This window comes from Emericellopsis atlantica (genome assembly GCF_019669845.1).
Source record: "Emericellopsis atlantica unplaced genomic scaffold F5Z01scaffold_14, whole genome shotgun sequence".
Classification (NCBI taxonomy): Eukaryota; Fungi; Ascomycota; class Sordariomycetes; order Hypocreales; family Bionectriaceae; genus Emericellopsis; species Emericellopsis atlantica.
The window spans coordinates 192,023-216,807 of NW_025764716.1; the positions used below are offsets into that span (position 1 = coordinate 192,023).

General features: G+C 56.5%; 10 protein-coding genes across 10 annotated transcripts; 4 read left to right on the top strand and 6 right to left on the bottom strand.

Annotated features, from left to right (window-relative positions):
* Nucleotides 1–1,960: 1,960 nt before the first annotated feature.
* Nucleotides 1,961–3,692, bottom strand: F5Z01DRAFT_112237 (peroxisome membrane protein). Its single transcript, XM_046257426.1, has 2 exons — nt 3,327–3,692; nt 1,961–3,268 (listed from the first exon to the last, which is right to left on the bottom strand). The coding sequence occupies exons 1-2, from the start codon at nt 3,502–3,504 to the stop codon at nt 2,274–2,276; spliced, it is 1,173 nt and encodes a 390-aa protein (XP_046117959.1). The 5' UTR covers nt 3,505–3,692; the 3' UTR covers nt 1,961–2,273.
* F5Z01DRAFT_112443 (uncharacterized protein) lies at nt 3,693–5,574 on the bottom strand. Its single transcript, XM_046257428.1, has 3 exons — nt 4,823–5,574; nt 3,886–4,758; nt 3,693–3,834 (listed from the first exon to the last, which is right to left on the bottom strand). The coding sequence occupies exons 1-2, from the start codon at nt 5,176–5,178 to the stop codon at nt 3,933–3,935; spliced, it is 1,182 nt and encodes a 393-aa protein (XP_046117960.1). The 5' UTR covers nt 5,179–5,574; the 3' UTR covers nt 3,693–3,834; nt 3,886–3,932.
* Nucleotides 5,575–5,720: 146 nt separating this feature from the next.
* On the bottom strand, nt 5,721–8,824 carry F5Z01DRAFT_112234 (fungal-specific transcription factor domain-containing protein). The gene is made up of 4 exons (XM_046257425.1): nt 8,299–8,824; nt 7,131–8,251; nt 6,726–7,079; nt 5,721–6,674 (listed from the first exon to the last, which is right to left on the bottom strand). Exons 1-4 carry the CDS (start codon nt 8,575–8,577, stop codon nt 5,972–5,974), a joined length of 2,457 nt encoding a protein of 818 aa, XP_046117961.1. The 5' UTR covers nt 8,578–8,824; the 3' UTR covers nt 5,721–5,971.
* Nucleotides 8,825–9,744: 920 nt separating this feature from the next.
* On the bottom strand, nt 9,745–11,191 carry F5Z01DRAFT_674358 (Di-sulfide bridge nucleocytoplasmic transport domain-containing protein; the record flags this gene model as incomplete). The annotated part of the gene is made up of 3 exons (XM_046265029.1): nt 9,745–10,056; nt 10,113–11,014; nt 11,077–11,191. 3 exons carry the CDS (start codon nt 11,189–11,191, stop codon nt 9,745–9,747), a joined length of 1,329 nt encoding a protein of 442 aa, XP_046117962.1.
* A 247-nt stretch (nt 11,192–11,438) lies between these two features.
* On the top strand, nt 11,439–13,169 carry F5Z01DRAFT_655797 (transcription factor IWS1). The gene is made up of 2 exons (XM_046263535.1): nt 11,439–12,707; nt 12,759–13,169. The coding sequence occupies exons 1-2, from the start codon at nt 11,686–11,688 to the stop codon at nt 12,988–12,990; spliced, it is 1,254 nt and encodes a 417-aa protein (XP_046117963.1). The 5' UTR covers nt 11,439–11,685; the 3' UTR covers nt 12,991–13,169.
* A 1,271-nt stretch (nt 13,170–14,440) lies between these two features.
* On the top strand, nt 14,441–15,752 carry F5Z01DRAFT_114933 (uncharacterized protein). The gene is made up of 2 exons (XM_046257434.1): nt 14,441–14,643; nt 14,730–15,752. The coding sequence occupies exon 2, from the start codon at nt 14,881–14,883 to the stop codon at nt 15,580–15,582; it is 702 nt and encodes a 233-aa protein (XP_046117964.1). The 5' UTR covers nt 14,441–14,643; nt 14,730–14,880; the 3' UTR covers nt 15,583–15,752.
* On the top strand, nt 15,753–17,692 carry F5Z01DRAFT_114934 (kinase-like domain-containing protein). The gene is made up of 3 exons (XM_046257435.1): nt 15,753–16,757; nt 16,814–17,063; nt 17,116–17,692. Exons 1-3 carry the CDS (start codon nt 15,922–15,924, stop codon nt 17,554–17,556), a joined length of 1,527 nt encoding a protein of 508 aa, XP_046117965.1. The 5' UTR covers nt 15,753–15,921; the 3' UTR covers nt 17,557–17,692.
* On the bottom strand, nt 17,637–19,235 carry F5Z01DRAFT_114564 (uncharacterized protein). The gene is made up of 3 exons (XM_046257433.1): nt 18,985–19,235; nt 18,694–18,929; nt 17,637–18,639 (listed from the first exon to the last, which is right to left on the bottom strand). The coding sequence occupies exons 1-3, from the start codon at nt 19,006–19,008 to the stop codon at nt 17,829–17,831; spliced, it is 1,071 nt and encodes a 356-aa protein (XP_046117966.1). The 5' UTR covers nt 19,009–19,235; the 3' UTR covers nt 17,637–17,828.
* Nucleotides 19,119–23,016, top strand: F5Z01DRAFT_112874 (uncharacterized protein). Its single transcript, XM_046257429.1, has 2 exons — nt 19,119–22,834; nt 22,893–23,016. The coding sequence occupies exons 1-2, from the start codon at nt 19,464–19,466 to the stop codon at nt 22,942–22,944; spliced, it is 3,423 nt and encodes a 1,140-aa protein (XP_046117967.1). The 5' UTR covers nt 19,119–19,463; the 3' UTR covers nt 22,945–23,016.
* F5Z01DRAFT_114001 (uncharacterized protein) lies at nt 22,964–24,727 on the bottom strand. The gene is made up of 3 exons (XM_046257431.1): nt 24,304–24,727; nt 23,670–24,228; nt 22,964–23,609 (listed from the first exon to the last, which is right to left on the bottom strand). The coding sequence occupies exons 1-3, from the start codon at nt 24,505–24,507 to the stop codon at nt 23,089–23,091; spliced, it is 1,284 nt and encodes a 427-aa protein (XP_046117968.1). The 5' UTR covers nt 24,508–24,727; the 3' UTR covers nt 22,964–23,088.
* Between the last annotated feature and the right edge of the window lie 58 nt (nt 24,728–24,785).

The following is a 24,785-nucleotide window of genomic DNA, read 5'->3' on the forward strand; positions in this document are numbered from 1 at the left end:
CGTGCACGTAGCACGTAGCACGACCAGGCTTCAGCCACTCGGAGCGCTGCACGATGCATGGCTCTTCTGTCATCTCTCGGCTTGACGAGGAACAGGCTAAATGGCGGTCCTGGTCTGGTCTGCGCACTCATCAGCGAAAAGACTTGTGCTTTTTCTTCTGCTGGCTGCTTCATGGCTCCCACTTGCGACAAGCCTCCAGCTGCCACTTCGTCACATGCGCAGCCCCTGAATGCGGCTTTGTTAGTATTGATCTTAGTCCAGTCCCTCCCCCAACTGGTCTACCTATCCCGATACGTCAGCTACGGTATCATAGCCTCCTGATCAGTCTAGCCAGTTCCAAATTTGGTCACGTCAAACTAAAGGCTCCTTGTCGACGGGGGGCGCTGCAAGGTTGAAGGTTGTGCCTGGCAGCCTGCACTTGCAGGAGTAGGAACGTGTCTCGCAGCCTCCCGCAGCGAATGCGTGACCTGAAACGAACGACTCCTTGAAAACACCCGATTTCCATTTTTTCCACTTTCGTGGGCTGCTGGACTTCTCGATAAGCTCCATGAACCATCGTCGCTAGCGATGCTAGTCTACCACAGTAGTGACGGCTCATGGCGATTCCGCACTCCAGAGTCCAGTCTCCACGAGTCCACGTTGCGGGTTCCGCGATACGGGCTGCAGCCCACCCATCCGCATCACCCAGCGTTTCGAAATACCGGCACACATGTGTCATCGGTGTACGGTTTACCGTTCGTACTTGTATCGGCTACTGGCGCAAGATCTGTACGTACGTAGGGCTCATGGGCAATTCAATAGTTCATTTTCAAAACAAAAGCTCCGTAGTGTCTACCGTATCGCCGCTAGCCAACGTGCTCCGCGCCGACGCCTGTCGATCGCCAGCCTGGAGATCACCAGTGCACCACAATGGCGCGCAGGCTGGCACTGGAGCATGAACACCTCAACACTTGGCTCAAGCCCCTGACCATGCTTAACATCCTCCACGCTCCCACTCGACCAAAAACGGCGTTCAGCTGTGCCTTTGGGAGCTCTGCTGTTTCACTGCATCGGATCTGTGCGGTAACAGCTCAATGAACGGTCGAGCCAAGCAAGTTCGGCAGCAAGCGAGAATTGCGCCTCGTGCCTATTTATTAGTACACGTACTTTGCTCTACGCATACGCAGCCCGCAATCTCCACTTGGAGTCTCACTGGCACTGGCAGTCAGACTTCAGTTTAGCTCCCAGAGCCGAGGCGAGGGGCATCGGAGCACTAACGTCAAAGTCAATCTCAACAGCTCCGCATGTGGATGGCGATCTTGCGTCTTTCGTCACACTTGCAGACCAAAATAAGTTAGTGCTCACAGTCTCGCAAGGTCACACGACTGGACAGACTCGTTAATTAGGTCCTGATGTCGTGTATTCCTCGCCCTATCCTTACCTGATTGCCATGGCTGGCTCGATCACTTAGCAGACGATATACGTGTAGTACCAGGAGGCGACTGGAAAGAGGAGCACCCCAACCATTGTCAGAATGACAAAATTGTACATATGTATTATTACGGATGAGCTTCTTCATGCCTTCGCTTACACCAGCCTCGTGACGCCACTCGCTTGCGCTATTAACGCCGACTAGCGAGATTCCCATGTTGTCGCCCACTCTTCCCATCGGCCAGCCCTTCCTCTCCTGGGCGTCTGGGACCAAAGGGTTTCGAGCCAAGGGTCTTGGCCCGATGCACGTGGAACCTCATCCAGGTACCATCTCTCCACTGCCTGATAGCAGCCGTAACTATACATCAAACACCGGCCTGCGAAGCCATCTCACCGAGATGGTAAGCGCGAAACACTTTGCCATCGTATCGTGGTCGCCACGGGCAAAGTTCCGGCCTTGGCGTTCTTGTCAGCGTTCGAACTTTGCGCGCGCACAGGCAGTGAATTCCCTCGTTCTCCAAGCGGGCGGCGCGTGATTGCCGAAAAGGGGGTTCAACCATCGAGGACCGACCCGTTTCAGCGCCCAGCCGCCAACATCTTAGGCGATTGCACGACTCACGACACGCTTGGAACAAGGAGAGGCAAAAAAATGAACAGAAAAAAACGAAAAGGAAAGCTCAGACGGCGGCGGCCCATTGTCGACGCCGATGACCGGTAGAGGGGAGGAGACAGCCCAGCTCTGAAGTTTCTGCGCCATGTAATTAATATCCCGTATACGAAGGATACGCATCGATCATCTCCGAACTGTTGAGATGGATACCCTCTCCGCACGATACTTGATAACAGTCTGTCGTTCTCTCTCATTAGGCGCTGGTGCTGAAGTAGTAATTCTCCCACAGGTACTCGTAGTCCTCCAGGATGCCGGCGATGAATCCAGGCATCCGCTGCGTCACGCCACCGACCATCCCCTTTGTCACGTTCTCGTAGAAGGCGCCACGCATCGCCCACCAGGCCATGGCCCAGCCACGCTTGTTCCACTCGTCGCGCTCCAGGGCCGTGGTGCGCAGGCTGCGGTCGCGCAGCTGGCGCGCAGCATACTCCACTGTCAGACCAACGACCCAAGGCGTCCATGACTTGCGGTTCTTGCTCGAAGCAAGCGCCGATGCGTAGATCAAGGGGGCCAGGATCTGCAGAATCTCTGCTGCCTGACCTGACCCTTGGAGCTGGTTCAGTAGGTTCTTTGCAGGCTTGATGTCGTCCGCCGTGAGGACGCGACCCAGCAGGTAGGAGCTGATATCGCCCGAGTTGGGTAGCGAGGGCAAGCTCATCCCCGTCCGAGGCATCCTCCACTCGCGCTCGTACGGTGCCTTGCCTTCGTCCTCGTTCAAGATATCCCTGGCAATGTCCCCGTTGAGCTGCACCTCGTCCATCAGCTCGCTCTCGCTCTTTGTGTCGTCTTCTGCCTCCTCTACCGCATCCGCCGGTATGGCCTCTCTCTCAGGCAATACGGGCGAGACCAGCGGACGTGATCGTGTTATACGTAGCAGCAAAAGGCGGCATATAGCCTTGATCGCCTCCAGCAGCACCACGACCCGCCACCGCGACTTCTCCCCTCCTTTGCGTTTCGCCGTCATCTCGCAGAGCAGCTCTGTGTAGACGACCATCTGCAGAAGCATCGCCACGCGACGGTATTTCGTGTTCTTCTCGCTCCAGAACCGTGTATACCGCGCATGCGCTGATGGTGTCGGCAGCGCTAGTCGAGAAACAGCGCGCGTGAGGAGGGTATCGTGGTAGAGCGACAGGAGCTGCACGCCCGAATGTATCGACTCGGAGGCTATCTCGGCATCGCGGAAGCGACCTTGTTCCCAGTCAGCAGTGCAACGGCTAATGTAGTGGATGGATGGAAGTGTGTGTACCTGGGATGATGTACGTGAGACTGCGCAGCGCGCTCTCAATCTGCGACACCTGCCCTGCATTCTTGGTGATAAAGTCCTCGTACATGCCGAGCCACTTTGGCGGCAGCGACAGAAGCTGCCCAGCCGTCGGACGCGTCGACCTCGCGCCCGGTCTGGGCATCGCTGATGGCGCAGACATGGCGCGCGTGCTTCTGGGGGGATGCCACCAATTGGCGTTGGATCTCTGAGTCGTCAAGCGCAAAGCTGGATGCGATGGGCACAGAGCGCAAAGGTGAGCGCAGTCGGAGGTCGCGGATTCGAGGCTCGCACGTGCAGTTTGTTGATTTTCGATGGAGCAGCGTCGTGGTGAAGTTGGTCGTATGGGATCATGTATGGAGGTGGTAAGTACTTACGTAGCCGAGGCATATTCGACGAGTGCGGCGGGCCGAGAGCAGCGGCATAGATCAGGTGGAGCTAGTCTGGGGTAAGCTGCACCTGGGCCGCACATGGTCATCAACCTACCCTGTGGCTAGTGGTATCAATATCATTTCCATAGGTAGTTGCTCATGATCTAACTCACTGACTAGACTAGAGAGACTTGACAGAAGATCTCTCGCATATTCTTATTCAGTCCCTTAGAGATTTTTGTATATATGTGAGGTCCCAGCCGCTCGCCACGTCCATCGCCCACTGCTCCACACGCTGCCTTTTCCATTCTGCTCCGGGTGTCTGCTCGAGTTCATCATTGTCAGAATCTGAGAACAGCACTGAGTAGTCAATTGGGCCGATCGGTTGGGCCATCTGTGAATGTCTCCCAGACATGCTGCAGATGGTTGGTTGGAAAGGCATGAGATCCCTCTCCAAGAATTGTGGTGCGGCGTATCCTGGTCTCTCTCGCTGCTGCTGCTGCTGCCGCTCCTGTTGCGGGGGCTCGTCGTAGCCTCGCACCCAACATCGACATTTCCTGTAGTGGATGGCCATGGGTGGTCCGAGGACGAGCGTGCCGACCGCGACCAGCCAGCTTGCGCCTGTAAATCCGTCGCCCATAGCGCCGTGGAGTGAACAGTGTATGCCCCAAACCATGCTCCCTAGAATGAACAACCCTCCAGCAAGGAGCAGCATGTAGCATACCTTGACTCGCCGTTGCAAGGGGCGTTGTCCCGACTCTACCTCCGCAGCCACCATACTTGTGTGGACTGGTCCAGACGCAGGGACAGCCTGGCAACTTGCGTCTCGTGGCGCCTCTGGAGGTTGAATCGTATGCCATGCTGCACGACGCACTTGAAATGCCCTTTCCTTCTGCTCTTTGGACAAGGGAGCTCTTCTGCCCCTGAAACCCGACCTAGATACCTGTTCTCCCCCAGTCGCTGAGACGCATTCAGGGAATTCCACCGTCTTTCTCTCCGCCGATGATTTGACCATGGGGGTCCCCAGCCGCCGGGGCTTGTGATCTCTGGGAACTCTGTGTTAGTCAAAGACGACCGAAAACCTGAAGGCATATACATATGTATACGCACAGCTCAAAGGCCATCAAGCTCATCTCAGCCCCCATCGCAATCATAGATGTCTGCACCAGCATGGCATTCCTGTCCATTTTCGGGTCGCTACCTCGCGATAGTGTACATCTCTCCACAAGTATCTCCTTGTACGCGCGAACGTTCCTGATGAAACTGTGCGCTCGCGCCTCTGCGCTCGGGGGCAGGTCAGCTTTCATGAGTCGTTTAAGAAGCCTCATAACAGCGACCACCTGGAGTTCGAGTTCCCGGGTCAAGGTAAGGGGCATTGAAAGTAAGCCATCTATGAGCGTGGTGATCTCAGCACGCAAGTCGGATGCTGGACTTGCCGCTGCGCTGGGCGGTTCCTTGGGCGCCATCGCCTATGCGCTCTTGGTTCTTGCCAGAGATGGGCACGAGACAATGAAGCACGATTGTAGCGACCAGTAAAAGGTGTAGTTATCCCAGGCGGCTGGGGAGTTGGCTGCAGGCAAGTCTGCAGCATCACGTGGACCAATGTGAACAGGCTGACTGCGCCTTGTTGATGCAACAGCCACGGCTCTGAAGAGAGAAAAACGCCTCGTCACTGCACACGAAGAGGCTGCCGACGGCTGAAAAGCGATTTGTGCTTCTACCGACAAGACGTGCGTCATGCAACGTCTATAATACATATAGCATCCGCTCTGCAAGCAGGATCTATCCAGGCATCGTGGCAGTGCGCCGTGGGTTAGGGCAAGTCGACGGCCACGTCCTGCTCTTGTCGCTTCGAGCAAGCCGCCTGCCTGTAGAATTTCCGTCCCCTGTTTTCTCTGCCATCCTAACCCGACAAGTCATTCATCTCAGACTAGCATCTTGCCATGGGACTATAACCAGGCTGCGGTTCAAAGCCGGGGGCCGCTTTCACGACCAGAGGATCTGCGTGGCGCATTTCAGTATAGCGCTCACGAAGCGTGTACCACATCTGTCCGTCGCAGGCACAGGGCTCGCGCGCTCCGAAACCAGTTCTGCGATTCGGGTCGACGCGGTGATGATAAATGTAACAACAGCCAGGGTATCTTCCCCCCCCTAGCCGATCGCTTTCGAACCAGTATATCAAACTTTTCGGTGTCCGGCGATACAGAACATCTTGTACGCTCAGCTGCGTAAAGTTTCGACTATCTCGTCCAAATCGTCTCAGAGTAGCTCGAATCCCGCCTGTTCTAGCTCCGAACCCCTCGCTAGGATAGGTCGTCCCTGCAAAGGGAAAGGCCAGAACAGGGGGTTGTCCATCTTATCACCCGAATACTTGGCCACCTTGCCCTCAACCTGCGAGGCGCCGGAGCCGGCGCTGCCCTGGAAGAGTCCGAAATCGCAGTCGAAATCCGTGTCCACGACGTTCGGGGCGAAAAAGTTGAGGCTGTTGGTATACGTCTTGACAAGGCTGCCGTAATCCTCGGGTGGCGTCTTCCCGTCGTCCACGTCGACATCGATTTTCCACTTCTTGGCGAGATACCGCAGGATGTTCAAGGCCTGCTCGGCAAAATGGTGGCAGGGCGCCATCTCTGCCAGGTCGGAAATGCCTTGTTTCAAAGCTTCCGATACCCGAGAGTCCAGCTTGGCTGCTTCCGCCATCTTGGAGACCTCGTCTGACGTGCCAGACCGATTTGAAACTGTGGTGGCGCCGACGGCGAGGTGCATGATAGCCGATGTCAGAACAAAATATGGCACGAACGATGGTGTTCGGCGCAGGGTGTATAATTGCGAGTAGGAGCGTAAGAGTCCTTGAATGGCGTCCGCAGCTTGACAGCATACGTCCCGGGGTGAAACTTTGGAGCCAATGATCCGCATCTTGATGAGCGGCCTGAACAGGAGGAGGATGGCAAAGTGATAGTACATGCTGTATCAAGGTCAGCTCAAATGTTCCATGGGTCGACGCAGGTATCCTTACTGAGCGAAGAGAACGGCCGGGGTGAAATTGTGGCCGAGTCGCAGCACCTCTGGTATCCGATCATACCAATTCAAATATTGAGTATATATACTCAGCAAGTCCCTCGCTGTCAATGGTCGCCCGGGAGAATGCAATATGTACAGTGACTGGTGAACGAGTTCGCTCAGCTCACAGAAGCATTTGTACACCGAGCGCACATTGGAGGATTGCTCACAAGAGCGTTGCAATGGCGCTCCGTCGTCAGTATAAGGTACCCACAGGGATGCCTCGACATCATCGATGATAGCGGGTTTGGGAGGCAAATGGGGGAAGCAGGAACACTGCGGCAATGACCCTGTTGCCAAAGACCAGGCACTGGTAGCAACATTAGTCAAGGTGGCACCAGTCACAATCATGAAAACTCACTGATCCAGTGCAAACGCTCCCCAGAAGGTCGCGGACTGCACAGCCAACTCGTCTTCGTCGCCTTCGTCGTGTACCCGGTGAAGACCCATCTCGATGGCCAGACGTATGCTTTGCCCGGCATAGTACCAGCTTTCCGAATCCCGACCACAGCTAGCCTCTCTTATAGACATGATACCCAGTGCCTGGATCGTCGTCAACGAGTGGTGATTCGTCTCTTGGTAGAACAACCGCTGGGACTCCTTGAAGAAGTGGTCCCCCGACGTATACGGGTCGTTCGGATTCGCTCGAGTCATGGGCTGCGACGAAAAACGGCAACCTAGCGCAAGCAGCGCATTGACGAGCATGGGCGAGCAGTATCGATATCGGCCGTCTTGAAAGTCCCGGAGGAAATGCTCCTTGCTGAGGGAGGCAAAAGTGGGGTACTCCCAGCAAAAGTATAGCGCCAGTAAATGCTGCACCAGATTGATATCGCTCGTTATGCTGGTCCAAGTGCCTGAGGCGGACTTCATTTCAGGCTCATCCAGAGGCGACAAAATATGCTCGAGTCCGCGAAACCGAGGAAGCCTAGTCGATCGATCGGTATCTCGCTGGCCCGACCCTGGCTTGTCAGGCAACCAGTTCATGGACTCTGTTTGGGAATCGCCGTGGTTGGAGTTACTGTGGCTCCGCTGAAGGAAGTTCCAGGAGCCGTTGTTGTTCTGCATGGCTGGAGACGGCTGCGTGCCGGGCGCGCCAGCAATCCCAGGCAGGCCCAAGTTCAGGGCCGCCAGGGATCCGGGGATGGGGCCAATGTAATTCGACAATGGCGGTAAAGTTGTACCCATGCTGGACTGTTCGTGACGGGAGTTAGAGGGCAGTGACGCTGTACCGGACGGTACGTGGTCGCTGAGCCATTCCCCAATGGCTTCGACCGTCTGGCCGTTGCGTAGGCGACTGAGCACATCTTCCCAGAGGCCAGGCCTCACCAGAGCAGCCAAGACGCTATCGCTCGACTTTTGCCGTGATCGTAGAGACTCGATCTCGGTGCGTAGGTTCTCTTTTGACTGTCGCACGGGGATTTCATATTTGCACTCGATTTCTTTCTGGCCCCGGCAACGGCTACAAGGCTGCTGCCCATCGCACTTGGTCTGTTAGCAGATGACTCCGCGACGACGTAGGCACTACTAACCTTTGCTCGCTTCTTGCGGCATTCCGTGCACGCGTTGGGCGTTACAATACCTAGACCACGCCTGCGCTTGGCATTCTGAGTCGAGACGGTATGGGGGATAACGCTGGCAGCATTCGTTGTGGATGAGGATGCTGGCGTCGGGTGACTTTGCGCAGGCGTGCCCGAGTTGCCTGAGAGCGAGGTTGACGTGCCCTCGAGTTGAGGCGTGTTAGATGTGCTAGACTGGCCCGGCGCAGACGGAGTCTGGCTGCGACTCTTGTCTTCGTCCATTGGATCCATGCCAATGTCAGTGTTCGGGGCTTGTGGAGTAACTTCGTTGGGCAGCGTTGATCAAGGCGTGTCGAGCGGATGACCTGATCTCTACTGGCCGTAGGAACATGCTGTGAATGCGAAGGCTTCGGCGCGTCAGCAGGCCTGAACGGCGGGGGAGTCGGGTGGGTGGAAGCAATTATGCGCCTCTCATGAGCATCGACAGTTCAAGTTTGGGAAGGGGAGAGTTGAAAGCACGATGTTGGGTCGGTGGGGGGAGTGGAGGGGCGCACGAGAAGATTGGACAAGCCTTTTGAGCTTGTCGCGCGGCCTGGCCTTTTGACCGATCAGATCGCGGTTGTGGGCGAGTATGCGCCGTGCATGGTCAGATTCAACCCGACGTGTCGATTGCGAAGTATCGCAGGCGCGACTCGATGGAACCGCGAAAGGCTAAATCTCGTCTAGATAGGCACGAAGAGGGTGTATTTGGGTCTGTCTGGGGATTAGATCGCACGCGCGACAAATTATGCGCCCTCGATGATCCGGTGACGGTGTTTGCGACGACATCGCTCGACTCCACAGAGCGCGTTATTGCTAGTGCACCATGAGGTCATTGCGTCGTAGGTCCATCGGGTGAATTCCAGCAAATTGTCACAGAGGAGCATCACACCTGGTGGAGGCGGAGAGGAAATACCACAGATCATGCAGACAATCGCATCCGCCACACGCTGGCGAATGACACAGCAGTGCAATCGGATTCTGGGTACTAATTGATACATAAGCATTACTTGATAATGAGCACGCTGACGATTTAATAGCCACTGAGAGTCAGAAGCAAAGTTCGGGGCAGGCCCAGCCGCCCAGTATGCGCCTCCACGGGAGCTCAGACTCGGGACGGATAAAATGCCATATTCCGCGGCCTGAGCCGAGCCTTATCGATAAGGCACCGGCCAAGCATTGACCAGCGCTCACAGCAGCGGCAGAGGAGAAACGAGAAAAAGGAATGTGAAAGTTTGGCTTCCTCAACATTAGCGAACGACTCGAGCTCAGTCTAGCGCTTGTGATTACAAGTAGAAATCGCTAAGCGTGCAACTTTCCCAAGGTACAACATGTCCAAACGCCTGCAATGCGGCTTCCAAAACGCCTACACCCCAACCCCAACCCTTGACAAAGAAATCCCCCCGGTGTACATATCCATCAAAAGTCGCGCTTCGACGCACTTCGCGGATACTTGATAGGGCTCATGGAGCGGTGGCCTCGACTCGGTGTCCAGAGCAACGGAGGTGGTGTGTGGTCGGTGTCCGTGTCGTCCATGTGTATGGCCCGGCGCCTGTGCGCTTGAGGTGTCTGTACGGGTATCCAAGTGACATCGCCTTGTCGAATAGGGCCAGCGGCATCGTCAAAGGACCCTGTTGGGATCGGTTGTCGCGGTGGCTCGGGGGCTGCGGGTGACGATGGGCGTCTGGTCATAAAGTAGGTCAAGGCGCCGATGATACCAGCTCCGGCGGTCTGTATGATGTTAGTCAAATTCTTGCGTATTTCAAGCATGGAAGCCAAAGACGCACCCAGGTCTGAAGGGAAAGCCCGTTGAAAAACTCATTCAGAATGTCGGCTGTCCCTTTGATCATCTGTTTGACCTTGCTGATTGCCTCCGGGTCCTTCATCATGCACTGGAACAAATCATCGCAGGTCTTTTGAAAGAGCGGCCCGACCCCTTCGTTGCACCTGTTCAGTTGATAGTCCTGGCGACACTGGGACTTCTGAGCCCTGATGACCTCTCTGGCTTCCTCATTGAGGTTGTTCATGTCGGACTGGAGAGCGTGAAGAAGCCCGATCCCGATCCCCAAGGCCGAGCAGGTGATAAAGACATTGACGCCCAGCCAAAACCATCTGTGGATGTTCTCAGGGGCAGTGTGGTGCTGCTCCATCATACTGAACAACGAACCCACGGGATTTCCGCTCTGGGCTGGTTTCTCGGGTCTCCGTCGAGATCTAGAACGTCCGCTGCGCCAGTACTCGGCGCCTGAATCATCGTCGTCGTCGTCATCAGTCACCTCTGCCGATCGCCTCATGTATCCTGGCACCTTGTCATATTTCTTCCGCCGTCCATGGTCGCGTCCCGACGCGATCTCTCCTTTCCCTGGGGCATGCTTCTTGTACCGAGTAGCCTTGTCGACCCGTGATGGCCCCACCGGACTAAGATGGATGTCCATGCGATCCGCTTCAGGTGTATCGTTGGGGTAGTCAGACGCTTGCGCTGGGCTGTCCTCGGCACCCGAGGCCTCGGAGAGCATCTGCTCGTCGAAAGGTTTGCGCGGGGTCGTGAAAGCAGGATTGCGGAACGGTGGTGCCGGAGGTGTAGAAGTCGCCTTCAATGGTGTAAAGAGCTTGCGCTGGGGTTGAAGAGGCTTCGAGGGGGTGCTGAAAGGTTTCGGCGGGTCGGACCCTTTAGAAGGTGATGCGAAACCTGCAAGTCAGGGTCAGCTCAGATCAAGGACATGACCATACGAAGATCAAGAGTCCGCCTACCATTGTTCAGCCTTCTGTTCGCTGTCGCCTTGACAAATGGGCTGCTTTCATCGACCGGTCCTGTATGGCCGTCGTATTGCCAGTCCATGTGCCCTTCATAAGTACGGCGTTGCATGTTGATTAAAGTATGCGGAAAATGGAGAGAGCGTGGTGTTCCGACAAAAAGACATCAAGGAAGGACGAGAAGTATTGCAGACATAAGAGCGGAAGAACGTAAAGGGAAGTAGACAATCAACATCCAAGAATGCTGGTGTTTGGACAGTCACTGGTGGCAACAGCTGCGAGTAAACAAACCTGGATTCACTGTTCACTGGCATTTGCGCATGGCGGGTGGGGCCTCTATGCCCGCCAAGATGCTAGTTCTGGATTATGTAATCTTGATTTGGGGGTTCAACCACGCCAAAGCCCAAACCAAGTTGCAGCTTTCTTCCTGCGCTACACAATCAGTGCTGCCAGTCGCGACATTCAATCCCTTTAGCGTCAAGGCAATCGACGATACAATCTGCTTGGGCAAACAACACAAAAACATCAACACTTCGTTGTATCATCAGCACTGCGCCTCGCTTGCCCCAGCGAAAACGAAACAGCCACGCGCTACACCGCGCAAGCATGTCGGACGCAGCGTCGCCCGTTGCGGAATCACCCGTCGCACCACCCGGCAACGAGGTTGTCAACGATGGCCAAGAGGAGGAGTTCCAAGATGAGCTGGCCGCAGCCGACTCAGATCGCGACTCCGATGCTCTCTCTGAAGTAGACGAGAATCTCATCGAAGACTACGATCCTGCGGCGGCGAGTATCGAGGATCGACCTGTCGAGATTGACGAAGACGTCGCCCGGACACTGAAGGCATCGAAGCGTAAAACGGCCGATGGCCCAGCAAAGAAGCCTCGGGAAGGTCGTCGCGAGAAGAAGAAACGGAACGATGAGGAGGACATGCAAATTGATGGCGATTCGTACGGACAGAAACCTCGCAGGCAAAGACGCACAGCTGCTGAGGGCGAGCGACGATCAAAACCCCAGGCTGCGGAGCCGGAGCCGGAGAATGAAGATCATCTGAGCCCCGAGGAAAAGCGAAAGCGCGCCATCGATCGTGCGTTGGACGCGGCCATCAAGAAGCCTGCCGGCAGCCGGCGGAAGAAGAAGGATGAGATCGATCTCGAGGACGAAATCGATGATCTTCTGGCCGAGCTCAAGATTCGAATGGAGCATGCCTGCCAGGCCGACAATGAGGCACGCGAACAGGGCCAGCCTGCGCTGCACAAGTTGAAGCTGTTGCCCGATGTGACAGGCATCTTGAACCGCAACAACGTTCAACATGCCGTGTTGGATCCCGACACCAACTTCCTCCAACACGTCAAATTTTTCCTGGAGCCCCTCAACGACGGCTCGCTTCCTGCCTACAACATTCAGCGCGACATCTTCCAGGCACTCACGAAGCTGAACATTGAGAAGGAGACGCTGCTTAGTAGCGGCATTGGAAAGGTTGTCCTATTCTACACCCGCAGTAAAAAGCCCGAGGCGAGCATCAAGCGCATGGCGGAGAGGCTACTGGGAGAGTGGAGCAGACCTATTCTCAAGCGCACGGATGACTACAAGAAGCGCCACATCGAAACGCGCGACTTTGACTATCAGTGAGTATCATTTATCAGCGGTTCAAGAGCCTCGACTAACATTTTGACCAGGGCTGCCAAGATGGCACAGCGTGCGAAAGCCAACTCTCAGTTCAGCCTGACCCAGCGCCCAGCGCAGAAGGAAGACGGCAATCGTGCCCGGGCTGGAGGGCTGCCATCCAGCTACACGATCGCTCCACGCAGCACCTTTGAGGGCACGGGCGGCACGGATCACCGTCCTCTTGGTGCGGGCGGTATGGACGCCTTCCGCAGAATGACACAGAAGAAGAAGAAGGCTACCTAGTGGTCCACGTGTACCATAGCTGTATTGACATGGGATGGGTCGGCGTTGGGGATCAGGCGTCACTTTCTCTCTTTTCGTACAATGCATATCAAACGAGTGCAGCAACTGCTCATTGAAAAGCTGCGCGATATTACTGTGCATGCATTACCATTTTAGGCTGTCAGGATGCGACCTGGTGACTGTTGCTATGCGCACCTTACCCACCCCACGGTCACGTTCCGGCACTGATGTCGTGCGACGTTCTGCAGCCGCCAGGGCGGCGGCTCTGACGTCAGGATTCTTTTGCTTACCCTACGACATGGAGTCTTTGTCTCGAGACCTATCACATCTTCGCCTGTAGAGGTTGTTGTACAAAGATGAAGCAAGAGAATGATCAGCTTCACGTTGGTGAATAAATCAGTAAAGTTCGCGATTCAGCATTGGAGCACATTGTGGCTCAAAACCAAAATCGCGGTGATTCTATGCCGCAAACTGTCCATATAAACAGCACAATTTCTTCAGCGATCTTGGGTACCATGTTGCTTCTTGAGCCAGTGCAACTATCTAAAATCCGAATTCAAAAGCAGTAGCTATTGTATTTCAGGCGAATAATCCTTCGTAAGTGCAATTCAAAAGCCCATTGACTGGTGGTCATCAGAGAACCTACCTCAAGGTAAGGCTGGGGTGAACTTGGACGGTTCTGGCGGCGCCAAGTCAACAGCACGTTGCCAGCCCAAACGAAAGCAACCCCTCGATCCAGCGTCCGACCTCTCCCACCTCGGAAACAGAAATTCCCTCCAACCCACCTGAGCGACATCCAAACATCCCATCCGCTCGCTGCCGTTTGAGTTGTTGTCGCTTCCTGACACGTATAGCTTCTTCCCGAATCCAAGCTCAGAGGCGCGATTGTCGTTGTGGGATCATCTGGTACGTGCAACTTGGCCCCAATCCGCTCGCGACGTGCATACAGAGAGTCGGGCTGGTCGCAACGAGCGCCAGATGCTGTGATGCGACCTGCACCGAGCCACCCCGACGCGCGCATCGCTGCTACATGATTCGAGGCATCGTCTTTGAATCTACACACTCGCTTGTTCAACGAAATGTTACTATCTTCAAGTGTCCACGTCGCTGACGCTGATTCCAGCTACTGGCTGCCATACAAAGACCTACTGGCACTATAGACCTCGACATCGTTCACGAATAGACTCACCGCAACCATCATACCCGTCCTTGAGCCGTCTTATATACATTGTTCAGTTCCAGAAATATTCCGTTCTCACGAAAGCTGCACTGCACGACGTCCTTTCGCCAACTACCGCGCTGTCCCGCCGCCGCCGCTTCAGCTGTCGCGCGTCACAAGACCTCGAGTACATCGACGACTACGATTCCGACCGATTTCATTGTCAATCTCGCCTCGCACTACGAAAGACGCCTATATCGTAGCGCCACTTGCACGATCTGAATCCGAATCTCCCGAATCTCCGCGCCGGACTTGTCCATCTCGCACAACAAAGACATCGCCAAGATGAACGGCGAACAACCCACCGACGAGCAGAAGCCGCCTCTAGCGACGCCTGCCGACAGCACCAATGGCGAGAGCCTCGCCGCGAAGAAAAAGAAGAAGGAGGCCTTGAAACCGATCGTCACAAACGATGCCCCGACCAAACAAACTGGGTATGTGAAAATCTTCCATTGCCGTTGAGGATTGCCTTTTGCATGGAGACTTCATTCCTCACCATGAATTATCACCCCGCGAACAGCCCAATCCGAGATCCACCCTGATCTAGCGAGACACGAGGCTGCATCCATCCACGCAAATGTTTCTGGATTGCGGCTTGCGGCTTGTGAAGATTTCCGTGTCTCAAAAATGGCGGGCGGCTCCTCGAACCTGGCCTTTGCCTAGTGCATTTCATGGCGACAGCAGTTGCATCGCATGAGTGTCGTCCAGTGACGAGTGCCCAGCCAACACCCCTGCGAGCTAAACCTGAGATAGTGTCTGTGATGGTCTATCTCTCGCGCAAAGCACATCAGGCAGTGTCCAGGCAGGATATTGCCATCTCAATTCATTTTGCTATTGAGCAGAACACCGAGGATGGCGAAATCGTGCACTCAGCTGGGGCGCTAAGTGGCGCGCTGAATATTGATTGCATATTGCTGAGGGGACTGGAGGCGAGCGATCGCATGCGGGATTGGCTGGCGCTGCCCAAAGTCGGTCCCTGTTTCTGCGTTACAGAGGCGCCGATTGCGCGGACCTTTTGCCCACTGCTCAAGTGCTACACTACCTTACCTTACCTTACTCTTGACGACTCAATTACCCAGCCCTCTCCCAGTCCTTGCCATTACGTTGGGCATCGCTGGCATCGCTCGTCTTCACCTGCTTCATTTCCTTTTCTGCATAGACCTTCTCCCTATGTTTTTGGGCCACTGTCACGACAGCGACATTGTACTTGTTTGAAACCGCTCTCGCTTCGACATTATAGCGACTGTCAGAGTCTTTCCCGGGACAGCACGCACCGGACCCCCAAGCGCGCACCTCACCTTCGGCTTGCCGTCGTACGCCTCAATACCACTTTGCTTCTGCGACATCGCTTTGTGCGAAGAGCACCCATGTAAATGGGCACTATGAGTTTCCTCAAGACAAGGTTGCCAGGCCACCTCTCATGAGCTACACAACAACCCTTCATGGCCCCTCCCATACCCATCAGCCCATGATAGGCTGGCTTCTACCAGGACATGTCGCTTGTCCGGCATCATCTCCAAGCGGATCGAAGTCGGTCTTGCGAATGCCCTGCGCTTCATGGGCGACGCCCCGCCACCCCTCTTTGGCGCCCATGCCCCACCGCCACTCGCGAATTGTTCAACGCGGTCAATGACAATTGCACATTCATTCACAGGGTCCTCGTTGCTAATAATTTTTCTTGAAACTGCAGAACACAGCAATTTGCTCAGACAATGGCACAATCGCCATCTGCATCATCCGTCGACGAACCCGCCGAGGCGACTGCGGACGAGGAGGATTCCGAAGATTACTGCAAGGGTGGGTATCACCCTGTGCAAGTAGGAGAGAACTACAAGGATGGAAGATATACGATTGTGCGCAAGCTGGGCTGGGGCCACTTCTCGACAGTGTGGCTGTCGCGGGACAACAACAATGGAAAACACGTGGCCCTCAAGGTGGTTCGGTCCGCGGCGCACTACACCGAGACGGCAATCGACGAGATCAAGCTCCTGAACAAGATTGTCCAGGCAAAGCCACACCACCCCGGCCGGAAACACGTCGTCAGCCTCCTCGACTCTTTTGAGCACAAGGGTCCGAACGGAACCCACGTCTGCATGGTCTTCGAGGTGCTGGGGGAGAACTTGTTGGGTCTTATCAAGAGGTGGAACCACAGGGGTATTCCCATGCCACTGGTCAAGCAGATCACGAAGCAGGTACTCCTGGGGCTGGATTATTTGCACCGCGAATGTGGCATCATCCACACGGATCTGAAGCCAGAGAACGTGTTGATTGAGATTGGCGATGTTGAGCAGATTGTCAAGAAGGTCGTCAAGAACGAGCCCGCAGAGAAGGAGAAGGAGAACAATCGCAACGGGCGAAGACGACGGAGGACGTTGATCACAGGCAGCCAGCCCCTGCCATCGCCTCTTAACACGGGGTTCAACCACAACAACCTCTTCCCCCAGTCCAGCGCCCAGGCGAGTCTGGCGGGAATGCTCAGCGACAGCAAGCCATCCGGTTCGTCGCCAAAGGGGGCGGAAGAGGCACAGAAGCAGCGAGAGAAGAGCGCGTAGGTTGGATCCGTGGACGCATGTATGCAAATGTACTGACATGTGCTTTCTACAGTGACGTGCTCTCACGAGAGGTCTCGGGGATCTCGCTCGACAAAAACAGCTCACCATCAGCGGGCGACAAGAGGAAGGCAGATGATACTTCACTCGAGGTGATCAGCGTCAAGATTGCGGATCTTGGCAACGCGTGCTGGGTGAACCACCACTTCACAAACGATATCCAGACGAGGCAGTACCGGTCTCCAGAGGTCATCCTGGGCTCAAAATGGGGTGCCAGCACAGATGTCTGGAGTATGGCGGCGATGGTAAGCTTCCACAGGATCTCGCTCGTTTGATCATGTCCGCTAATTACAGCAGGTGTTCGAGCTGATAACGGGCGACTACCTGTTCGATCCGCAATCGGGCACCAAATACGGCAAAGATGATGACCACATAGCCCAGATTATTGAACTGCTTGGGCCGTTCCCCAAGTCCCTCTGCCTGAGTGGTAAGTGGAGCCAGGAGATATTCAATCGCAAGGGCGAGCTGCGCAACATTCACCGGCTGCGACACTGGGCACTGGCCGACGTCCTGCGCGAAAAGTATCACTTTAAGGAAGATGAGGCGAAGCGCATTTCGGATTTCCTGACGCCCATGCTCGAGTTGGTGCCGGATAGGAGGGCCAATGCTGGCGGCATGGCAGGGCATCCATGGATGGAGGATACGCCAGGCATGAAGGGCATGAAGCTGGAGGGGCTCGAGGTCGGCGCCCGCGGCGAGGGCATCGATGGATGGTCGACGGAAGTGCGGAAGCGTTGAATGGATGAATATACGACGGTGAAGCTCGCGCGGAACAGATGTCAGATACTAGGCTGATGTATGGCTTCCATTGTGCAATACAGCATCTGTTACGTTTCGTGCAAGGCGGTCGTGGACGAGAAGTGCATAGATGCGTATTGCTCGGCCTGCGTCCCTGGCTCATGTTGGAAATAATCATGATTAGAGATCCGTTCTTGCAAGAAGCCCCTTTGCCTCGCTTTTCCCTAGTCTATTACTCGTATCTCGTCGCGTGACGCTCTATCCTGACCAACTCACTTGGACGGCCTGCTTCTCCGTTTCTTGACCGTGGCAGCGGGACTATCCTCCGCTTCTACCTCATCATCGCTGCTCTCGCTGACGGGCCCTTCCTCTACAGGCTCCTCCGTCTGCTCGCCAAGAACTTCCCGCACGATCCGATGCCCTTCGTCCTCAGCAACCTCGCCATTCATGGCACCACATGCCATGCACCTCCACTTGCCCATCTCTGCGAGCGTCTTGACACCTGGCGGTGCTTGCCCGTTCACAAGCCGACATTGGCTGCAGAGGAGGACGATGCGATTCTTGGGCGCCGTCTCATCCTCACCGAGCAAAATGTCGAAAACACGGTCGTACCAGTGCGACTCGGGCGGTTGATGTGGTAGCTGCTGGTGCTGGTGGGCCAGGGGTGGCATGTGGGTGAACTCTGCATTGGGCGCGAACTCGGCGCTGGCCTCCTCCATCCCCTGCGGTCGCGCGTGCTGCTGCTGAGGTGCGTCCGGGCGTCGCTGAATGTTCGCGGTGGGAGGCGGTGGCATTGTCGTCCGGCTGGGTGCAGGACTTTGCGGATGCTTGCCCTTTTTGCCATCGTTGGCCTTTGCCGTGTCGTCTCCGCCGTCGCCAGCGGCCTTCTTCTTGCCCTTGCCAGATCTGCCCTCTGCCCCGCCGTACTTCTCAATGAGCTCCATCGTGGAGTCGTACTTGGTGGCGTCTTTGAGCTTCTGGATCGTCTTTGCTCGTTCCTCTTGCTGCTCCTTAAGCTTCTGAGAGAGGGAGTCGATCCGCAGGTTGAAGTACCCGGTTGTCAGCCTTCTAGTGGCATAGATCCTAGTCAAGTTAGCTATTGCCCCGGAGCTGCTTTTTGCGCACGGGGGTTCTTACAAGACGGGACCGCCTGCCATTGCTGTCCACTCGTACGCGCCCATGCGGTTATATCCCACGACAGCAAGCATAACAACGGCGTAGACGAGGAAGGCAAAGGTCATGTAGAGCGTCCATAGTACTTTGACACGTCGTGCGCGCGAGCGCAGCTTGTCAAGATGCGCTTGATTGGCGGCAATCTTCGTGGAGAGGTTCGAGAGAGTCTTTTCGAACGATGCCGTGTCGGAGGACTCGCCCTGTGGGAGAAGTTAGAAGGCAGGCACATTTGCAGAAAGGCGGGCAGATGCGAACCCTCCAAGGCCAGAAGGAGACCATGACAGATCAGGGACTGTAGGCGTGCGCTACAGGATCTGGCTTGGTTGTGTTGTGTGCAAGTCGAAACGCTCTCAGGATGAGCGCTGTGGCCAAGCGCACAATTGAAGCAGCTCTGCGTGCGGCGGTGACCTCACAGGTGGGCTCGTGACGTGTGGCTAAGACCTCGAATTGAGCCACGTGTAGATCTGAACAAAGCAAGCACCAGCCACACTTAAGGTCCCGCTGGGCTGCTAGCTCAGTTACCTGGGTCCGGTCTCCCTAGGAATCCGTCTCCGAGTTCAATTTGATTCACACTTCACACACTCCTTATTGGTCGCAAGCTCTGCTTCACAATGCTGCGATTGCTGTTCTAAAAGCCTTTTGTTATTTCCTTGGTACTAGTTCCCTTCTGGCTGGTGTGTACCAGCGGTCCTTGGTCGTTGCCATTGAGCGAGGCGTGAGACGGATACTACATCATGTTTTCGCGCATCCGTGGAGCGATCGACCGGACCATTGCCGAAGAGCAGGCGCGCCAGAAGGATCAAACGTCCCAAGGCGTCTCTCGCTCCGGCTCGACTTCCTCGCGAACGAGCGCCGGCGGTGCAAAACGTCCAAAGCCAAAGTCCGCGAGCAACGACGCCAGCAAAGCGGACGACGCGCCCAACCCCGATCCTGCAGTCTTCGAGGCAGCGTTTGTCATTGACGATAGCGACGATCCGAGTCGCGCAGGGACACCGAAGCCACAGACGAGCGAGGCGGGCGGAAATGGCTTGGATGGCGTGAAGGACGAGCGGGAAGAGGACAAAGCTGCCGAGGGTGCAGAAGGCAAGACTCAAGATGACAGCGAGAAGAAGGAGGGAGAGAAGGATGAGAGCGCAAAGGCAAAGTCAAAGGCAGCCGACGCTGCTGCCGCGCCTTCGACGGAGCTGCCTCCAGACATCAAGCAGAAACTACGAAAGCTCGAGAAGCTGGAAGCCACCTATCCCGAACTTCTACGATCGTACCGCGTTGCGCATCGTCGCGCGACCGCCATCGAGCCATTTGAGCGAGCGCTCCGTGAGAACACGCCCTTGACTTCCATTGGCGATCCGAACGCTCTGACCGAGTATCTCAACCAACTGAACTTGCGGGGCGATATGGTTATGCAAGAACTGAAGCGCGTGTCAGCAGAGAAGGACGAGCTCAAAAAGTCACACGACCAAGGCGAGGAGAAGATCAAGAAGCTTGAGGCAGATCTGGAGGCGGCAAAGGGCGGTAAGCCCGTCGAAGAGACTGGCGAGCCACAGGTCGAGGCTCTGCGACAGTCCGTGGATGACAAGGCGGCTGCGCCCGAAAAGGTCAAATCGCCCGTGCTTTCCGTCATGGGCATGTTCTCCCCTAAGCAGAAGGCTGCCCAGCAGGAGGCTGCGAAGGAAGACGGTGACCTCTTCTCATACGACGAGGAGCTCCCGCAACTACAGGCAGACTTGGCTTCCAGGGACGAGGAGATTCAGACCTTGCGCAAGGAGGTGGACGGTCTCAAGGGTGAGCTGTCTGTTGCTAAGGAGAACAGCACAGAACTGGCGAACAGCTTGGAAAAGGCGGAGAAAGAGCTCACCGGATCCAAGGATGCTGCTAGCTCGCACGAAAGCTTGCAAAAGGAACTCGAGGCGCGAAACAGCGAGATTGCCAGCTTGAACGAGCGCCTGGAAGCGTCGCAATCGCAAATCAAGGCGTTGGAAGCTGACCTGGCATCCGAGACCAAGGCTCTATCCGCCAAGGTGAAGGAAGTCGAGGCGTCGCTGGCTACGCAAACAAAGCAGGTTGCCGACTCGGAGGCTGAGGTGACCAAGGCGAACCAGGCGAAGACAGTCACCAAGAAATTGATTGACGACCTCAATACCCAGATCAAGGTCTTGGAAAAGGAAAAGACCGAAAGCGAGAGGAAAATCACTGAGCTGACCAAGAAGCTCGAGAGCCAGCCCGAGACTGCGCCCAAGCCTGTCGAGCCAGCCGCAGCACCCAAGCCAGCAGCTCCTGCGGCCCCGGCTGCTGGCGGTGGCAACAGCAAGAAGAAGAACAAGAAGAAGAAGGGCAAGGGTGGCGCTGCAGCTGGGGGACAGCAAGCTGAGGAGGTGTCCGAGGCCCCTGAGCCGGCAGCCGCCGCTGCTGAAGCTGTCGACAGCGGTGCTCTGGAGGCTGAGATTGCGAAACTGAAGGACGACGTGTCAGTGAAGGATGCGCAGATCGAGAGGCTGTCCAAACAGCGCAAGACGGAGGAGGACCTCAACGAGGAGATTGAGTCTCTTCGAGATGACCTCCTCAACATCGGTCAGGATCATGTCCAAGCCAAGGAGAAGATCAAGACGCTTGAAGCCGAGAAGGCAGAACTCAAGGCCGAGATTGCCGAGCTCGAGAAGAAGATGAGCACGTCTGCTGCCTCTGATGTCAAGGCCAACGGCCAACACAAGGAAGAGATGGAGAAGCTCCAACGGGAGTATGACGATCTCAAGGAGAAATCGTCGACGCTGCAATCTGATCTCGGTGCGGCGCAGCAGTTGGCGCAGACTCGCTTCAAAGACTTGAGTGATCTACGTGAAGTGCTTCAAAAGGCACAGCCGGAGCTGAAGACGCTACGACAGGAGTCTGCTACCCTGAAGACAACAAAGGAAGAGTTGGCGACCAAGTCCAAGGAGCTGAAGGACGCAGAGAAGAAGGAGAAGGATCTGAAGCGTGATCTAACGCGAGCGCAACAGCAGGCCTCGGAGCGCGAGACGGAAGTCAAGAGCCTGCGGCAGAAGCTCACGGCTGAAGGTACCGCCAAAGCCCGTCTGGAGGATGAGAAGCGTGCCGCAGGCCGTGACCTCCGCGAGGTCGAAGGGGAGAAGGCAGAGCTTGCCACACGCGCAGAGGCCGCCGAGAAGGAACTGGCCAAGGTGCAAGAAGAGGTCAACCAGCTGCGACCTCGGGTGAAGGAACTCGAGGAGCAGATGCACAAGCTACGCAGGGAGAAGACAGCGGCGCAGGAGGAAGTCGACTTTAAGACGCAGCAGTACTCGAACGCCCAGGGGTTGCTGAGCAGCATGCGGGACCAGACGACGGAAATGTCCGTGCAGCTGAAGGAGTCCAAGTCGCAGGCCGAGGCCCTGGAGGAGGAGCTGGCCGAAGTGCAGCGTTTGCTGCAGGAGCGCAGCCGCGAGGGCGAGACGATGAGACGTCTGCTCGCCGACGTGGATGAGCGCGCGGACGCCAAGGTCCGGGACATGCGATCGCGGATGGAATCTGCAATTGAGGAGAGAGACCGCATCGAGGACGAGTCGAGCACCCTGGCCAGGCGCAAGGCGCGCGAGACGGAAGAACTCAAGGGCAAGATCCGCGAGATGGAGCGCGAGGTCAAGACCCTGACTCGCGAGCGCGACGAACTCGAGGAGAGGGAGAAGGAGTGGCGTCGCCGACGAGAGGAGCTGGAGAGCGTGGAAGAGAAGGCCGAGGCGGAGACGGCCGAGATGCGCTCCACCGTCACGCAACTGAGGAGTGCCCTGGACGCGAGCGAAAGCCAAGTGCGCGACGCCGAGAAGCAGCGCACCGAACTGAGGAAACTCCTGGACGAGGCGCGGCAACGCTACGAGCGCACGCAGAAGGAGCTCAAGGGGACACAGGCACGGCTCATGGCCGGCGCCGGGTCCAGTCGAAGCTCGATCGACTCGAACAGGAGCGGACTGACGGCGAACGGGGGAGGCAACGCGTCGCCGGGTGGCGCCGACTTGATGTACCTGAAGACGATTCTTCTACAGTTCCTGGAGCAGAAGGACGGGAAGCTAAGAGCGCAACTGGTGCCTGTCCTCGGGAAGCTTCTCAAGTTTGACAAGTGAGTTTGATTGAGTATCCGTCTAGGGTCTTGTCACATGATACTAACAGCGCGGCAGAACCGATGAGGCGAAATGGCAAAGCGCAGTGCAGCATATCGAGGTCCGGTGATAGAGAGTGTTGGTTTGGGCCATATGTACGTATAGAGGACCTGCCGTTGATATCTACCACGAAAGCAGTGCATTGCAAGTTGAGTATTGGCACGGCGGGCTATTAACTAGCATTTGCATTTCAATTGTCGATACGTCTCAATACCTATCCTGTGCCTCGATTCACACACACGCCCAATGCCTCCCCTTGCGGCACGCCGCGCCGGGCAGTATCCATTGTCCTCTGCGAGTCGTACGACGCCTCGACCTCGTCTGTCCGCATGATCCCCCTGTCCATCGAGGCGCTGCCTTTTTCCGGCCTGGAGAAGTTCCGCATGCTCCCAATGCCGCCGCCCGCCTCGGCGTCGCCCGTGGTGGACAAGGTGCTGCCGTCCCTCTTTCTGATCCGCGGCACGAGCTCGAGGCTGTCCGAGTCGACCGCGGGGTCGGCCATGCCTAGGGAGTGCACGGAGGTGTAGGTACGGCAGGCGGCGGAGGCATCCAGATCGCGACGCTTGCTGGGGTTGGACTTGAAATAGCCGTCCCTGGTGGTGCGCCTCACCGAGGAGCGGAAGGGGTTGCGATGGAAGAGCCACTCCATGAGCGGGGAGAGGACGGGGATGGTGCAGGCGATGATGATTGTGGTGCCCTCGATGATGGTCCAGATGATGAGATCTGACGAGTCGTCTGCCAAGGTGTCAGCGATCTGTGAGAACAAAACCCAGGGAGAGAGAGAGATGTAATTACACGAAAAGTCGGGACTCGCGAGGCCGCTCGGTATGCGCGTCGTCTTGAAGATGGCCACGGCACCGGACACGCAGCCGATGCCGAGGGCGACGACGAGGGCAATCTTCTTCTGCAGCTTGAGCTGGAGCTTGAAGAGCACGACGGCCGGGTAGACGGCGAGGTAGACGTCGACAAAGGCGGAGAAGGTGCCGGCGTAGAGGGAGAAGTCGACAATGATCTTGGGGTCGACGCAGCGGCCCTCGATATCCTGGCGCCACAGGGACTCGGTCGGCTGGCACTGCCCGAGGAGCGTGCCGACGGTGGCGCCCAGGGTGCCGAGACACCAGATGGCCAGGAACCAGAGGAAGTAGCTGTGCCACCTGGACGGGTTCATGAGCCTGGTGAGCAGGCGGACGACGGCCAGCTTGGGCAGCCCGAGGCAGAGGACGGCCGGGCAAAAGGCGGCTGTCGTCCACAGGATGACGCGCTCCCTCTCTGACGACGTGAGGAGGGTCAAGTGTCGTCCATTACCGAAACCCACGGCGACGGTGGTCAATGCTGTCGACAGAATACCGCAAATCTGGCAGGGCAGGACGTGTCAGTCTGGTCTGGTCTGGTCTGACCGCGTGCGTGTCCGACCACGAGGGAGACTTACCGTACCCGCTACGCACCAGTAGTCGTCGCTCCGAAGCTTGCTGTACATTTTGAGCCGCACGAGCACGCGCGCGGCCGTGAAGAGGAGCGCCAGGGCCATAAAGAGCCAGCAAGTGGCGAGGATGATGGGTCCCTTGTCCTGCGCGGCCCAGGCATCGTACTCGTCTGTGCCGACGGGCGGGTGCGCGATCTCTGGCTCGACCATATTACTGCCTGTTGCCCATAAAGGGACCTACGTACCTCTCCTCTGCTGATGAAGGAGGAGTCGATGTTCCAGTCCTCAGTTGGGGAGGGGGCAGACAGACAGCAAGGACTGTGCCACGCAGGCGGTGGGTGGCCTCGCTGATGGGTTCTTCTTATCCATGCCATGCCATGTGGCAAGACTGGGTCACTGCCAACTGGTGACTGGGTTATGTTGGCAGAAGCTGTCGACGGGCCCTTGGTGGCTTGCTTGCTTGCTTGCTTGCTTGGTCATTCTCTGCG

Bases quoted from the DNA above. Each gene is read 5' to 3' on its own strand.
- F5Z01DRAFT_112237 (XM_046257426.1), bottom strand. From the start codon at position 3,504: ATGTCTGCGCCATCAGCGATGCCCAGACCGGGCGCGAGGTCGACGCGT. The intron at 3,269-3,326 runs GTACACACACTT...ACTGGGAACAAG, and splicing joins TCTCACGTACATCATCCCAG to GTCGCTTCCGCGATGCCGAG.
- F5Z01DRAFT_112443 (XM_046257428.1), bottom strand. From the start codon at position 5,178: ATGGCGCCCAAGGAACCGCCCAGCGCAGCGGCAAGTCCAGCATCCGAC. The intron at 4,759-4,822 runs GTGCGTATACAT...CAGAGTTCCCAG, and splicing joins AGCTTGATGGCCTTTGAGCT to AGATCACAAGCCCCGGCGGC.
- F5Z01DRAFT_112234 (XM_046257425.1), bottom strand. From the start codon at position 8,577: ATGGATCCAATGGACGAAGACAAGAGTCGCAGCCAGACTCCGTCTGCG. The intron at 8,252-8,298 runs GTTAGTAGTGCC...TAACAGACCAAG, and splicing joins GCCGCAAGAAGCGAGCAAAG to TGCGATGGGCAGCAGCCTTG. The intron at 7,080-7,130 runs GTGAGTTTTCAT...TGTTGCTACCAG, and splicing joins GGAGCGTTTGCACTGGATCA to TGCCTGGTCTTTGGCAACAG.
- F5Z01DRAFT_655797 (XM_046263535.1), top strand. From the start codon at position 11,686: ATGTCGGACGCAGCGTCGCCCGTTGCGGAATCACCCGTCGCACCACCC. The intron at 12,708-12,758 runs GTGAGTATCATT...CATTTTGACCAG, and splicing joins ACGCGCGACTTTGACTATCA to GGCTGCCAAGATGGCACAGC.
- F5Z01DRAFT_114933 (XM_046257434.1), top strand. From the start codon at position 14,881: ATGGCGACAGCAGTTGCATCGCATGAGTGTCGTCCAGTGACGAGTGCC.
- F5Z01DRAFT_114934 (XM_046257435.1), top strand. From the start codon at position 15,922: ATGGCACAATCGCCATCTGCATCATCCGTCGACGAACCCGCCGAGGCG. The intron at 16,758-16,813 runs GTAGGTTGGATC...TGCTTTCTACAG, and splicing joins AAGCAGCGAGAGAAGAGCGC to TGACGTGCTCTCACGAGAGG. The intron at 17,064-17,115 runs GTAAGCTTCCAC...TAATTACAGCAG, and splicing joins TCTGGAGTATGGCGGCGATG to GTGTTCGAGCTGATAACGGG.
- F5Z01DRAFT_114564 (XM_046257433.1), bottom strand. From the start codon at position 19,008: ATGGTCTCCTTCTGGCCTTGGAGG. The intron at 18,930-18,984 runs GTTCGCATCTGC...CTTCTCCCACAG, and splicing joins TCTCCTTCTGGCCTTGGAGG to GGCGAGTCCTCCGACACGGC. The intron at 18,640-18,693 runs GTAAGAACCCCC...TAACTTGACTAG, and splicing joins ATGGCAGGCGGTCCCGTCTT to GATCTATGCCACTAGAAGGC.
- F5Z01DRAFT_112874 (XM_046257429.1), top strand. From the start codon at position 19,464: ATGTTTTCGCGCATCCGTGGAGCGATCGACCGGACCATTGCCGAAGAG. The intron at 22,835-22,892 runs GTGAGTTTGATT...ACAGCGCGGCAG, and splicing joins AAGCTTCTCAAGTTTGACAA to AACCGATGAGGCGAAATGGC.
- F5Z01DRAFT_114001 (XM_046257431.1), bottom strand. From the start codon at position 24,507: ATGGTCGAGCCAGAGATCGCGCACCCGCCCGTCGGCACAGACGAGTAC. The intron at 24,229-24,303 runs GTAAGTCTCCCT...CTGCCCTGCCAG, and splicing joins ACTGGTGCGTAGCGGGTACG to ATTTGCGGTATTCTGTCGAC. The intron at 23,610-23,669 runs GTAATTACATCT...ACACCTTGGCAG, and splicing joins CGCGAGTCCCGACTTTTCGT to ACGACTCGTCAGATCTCATC.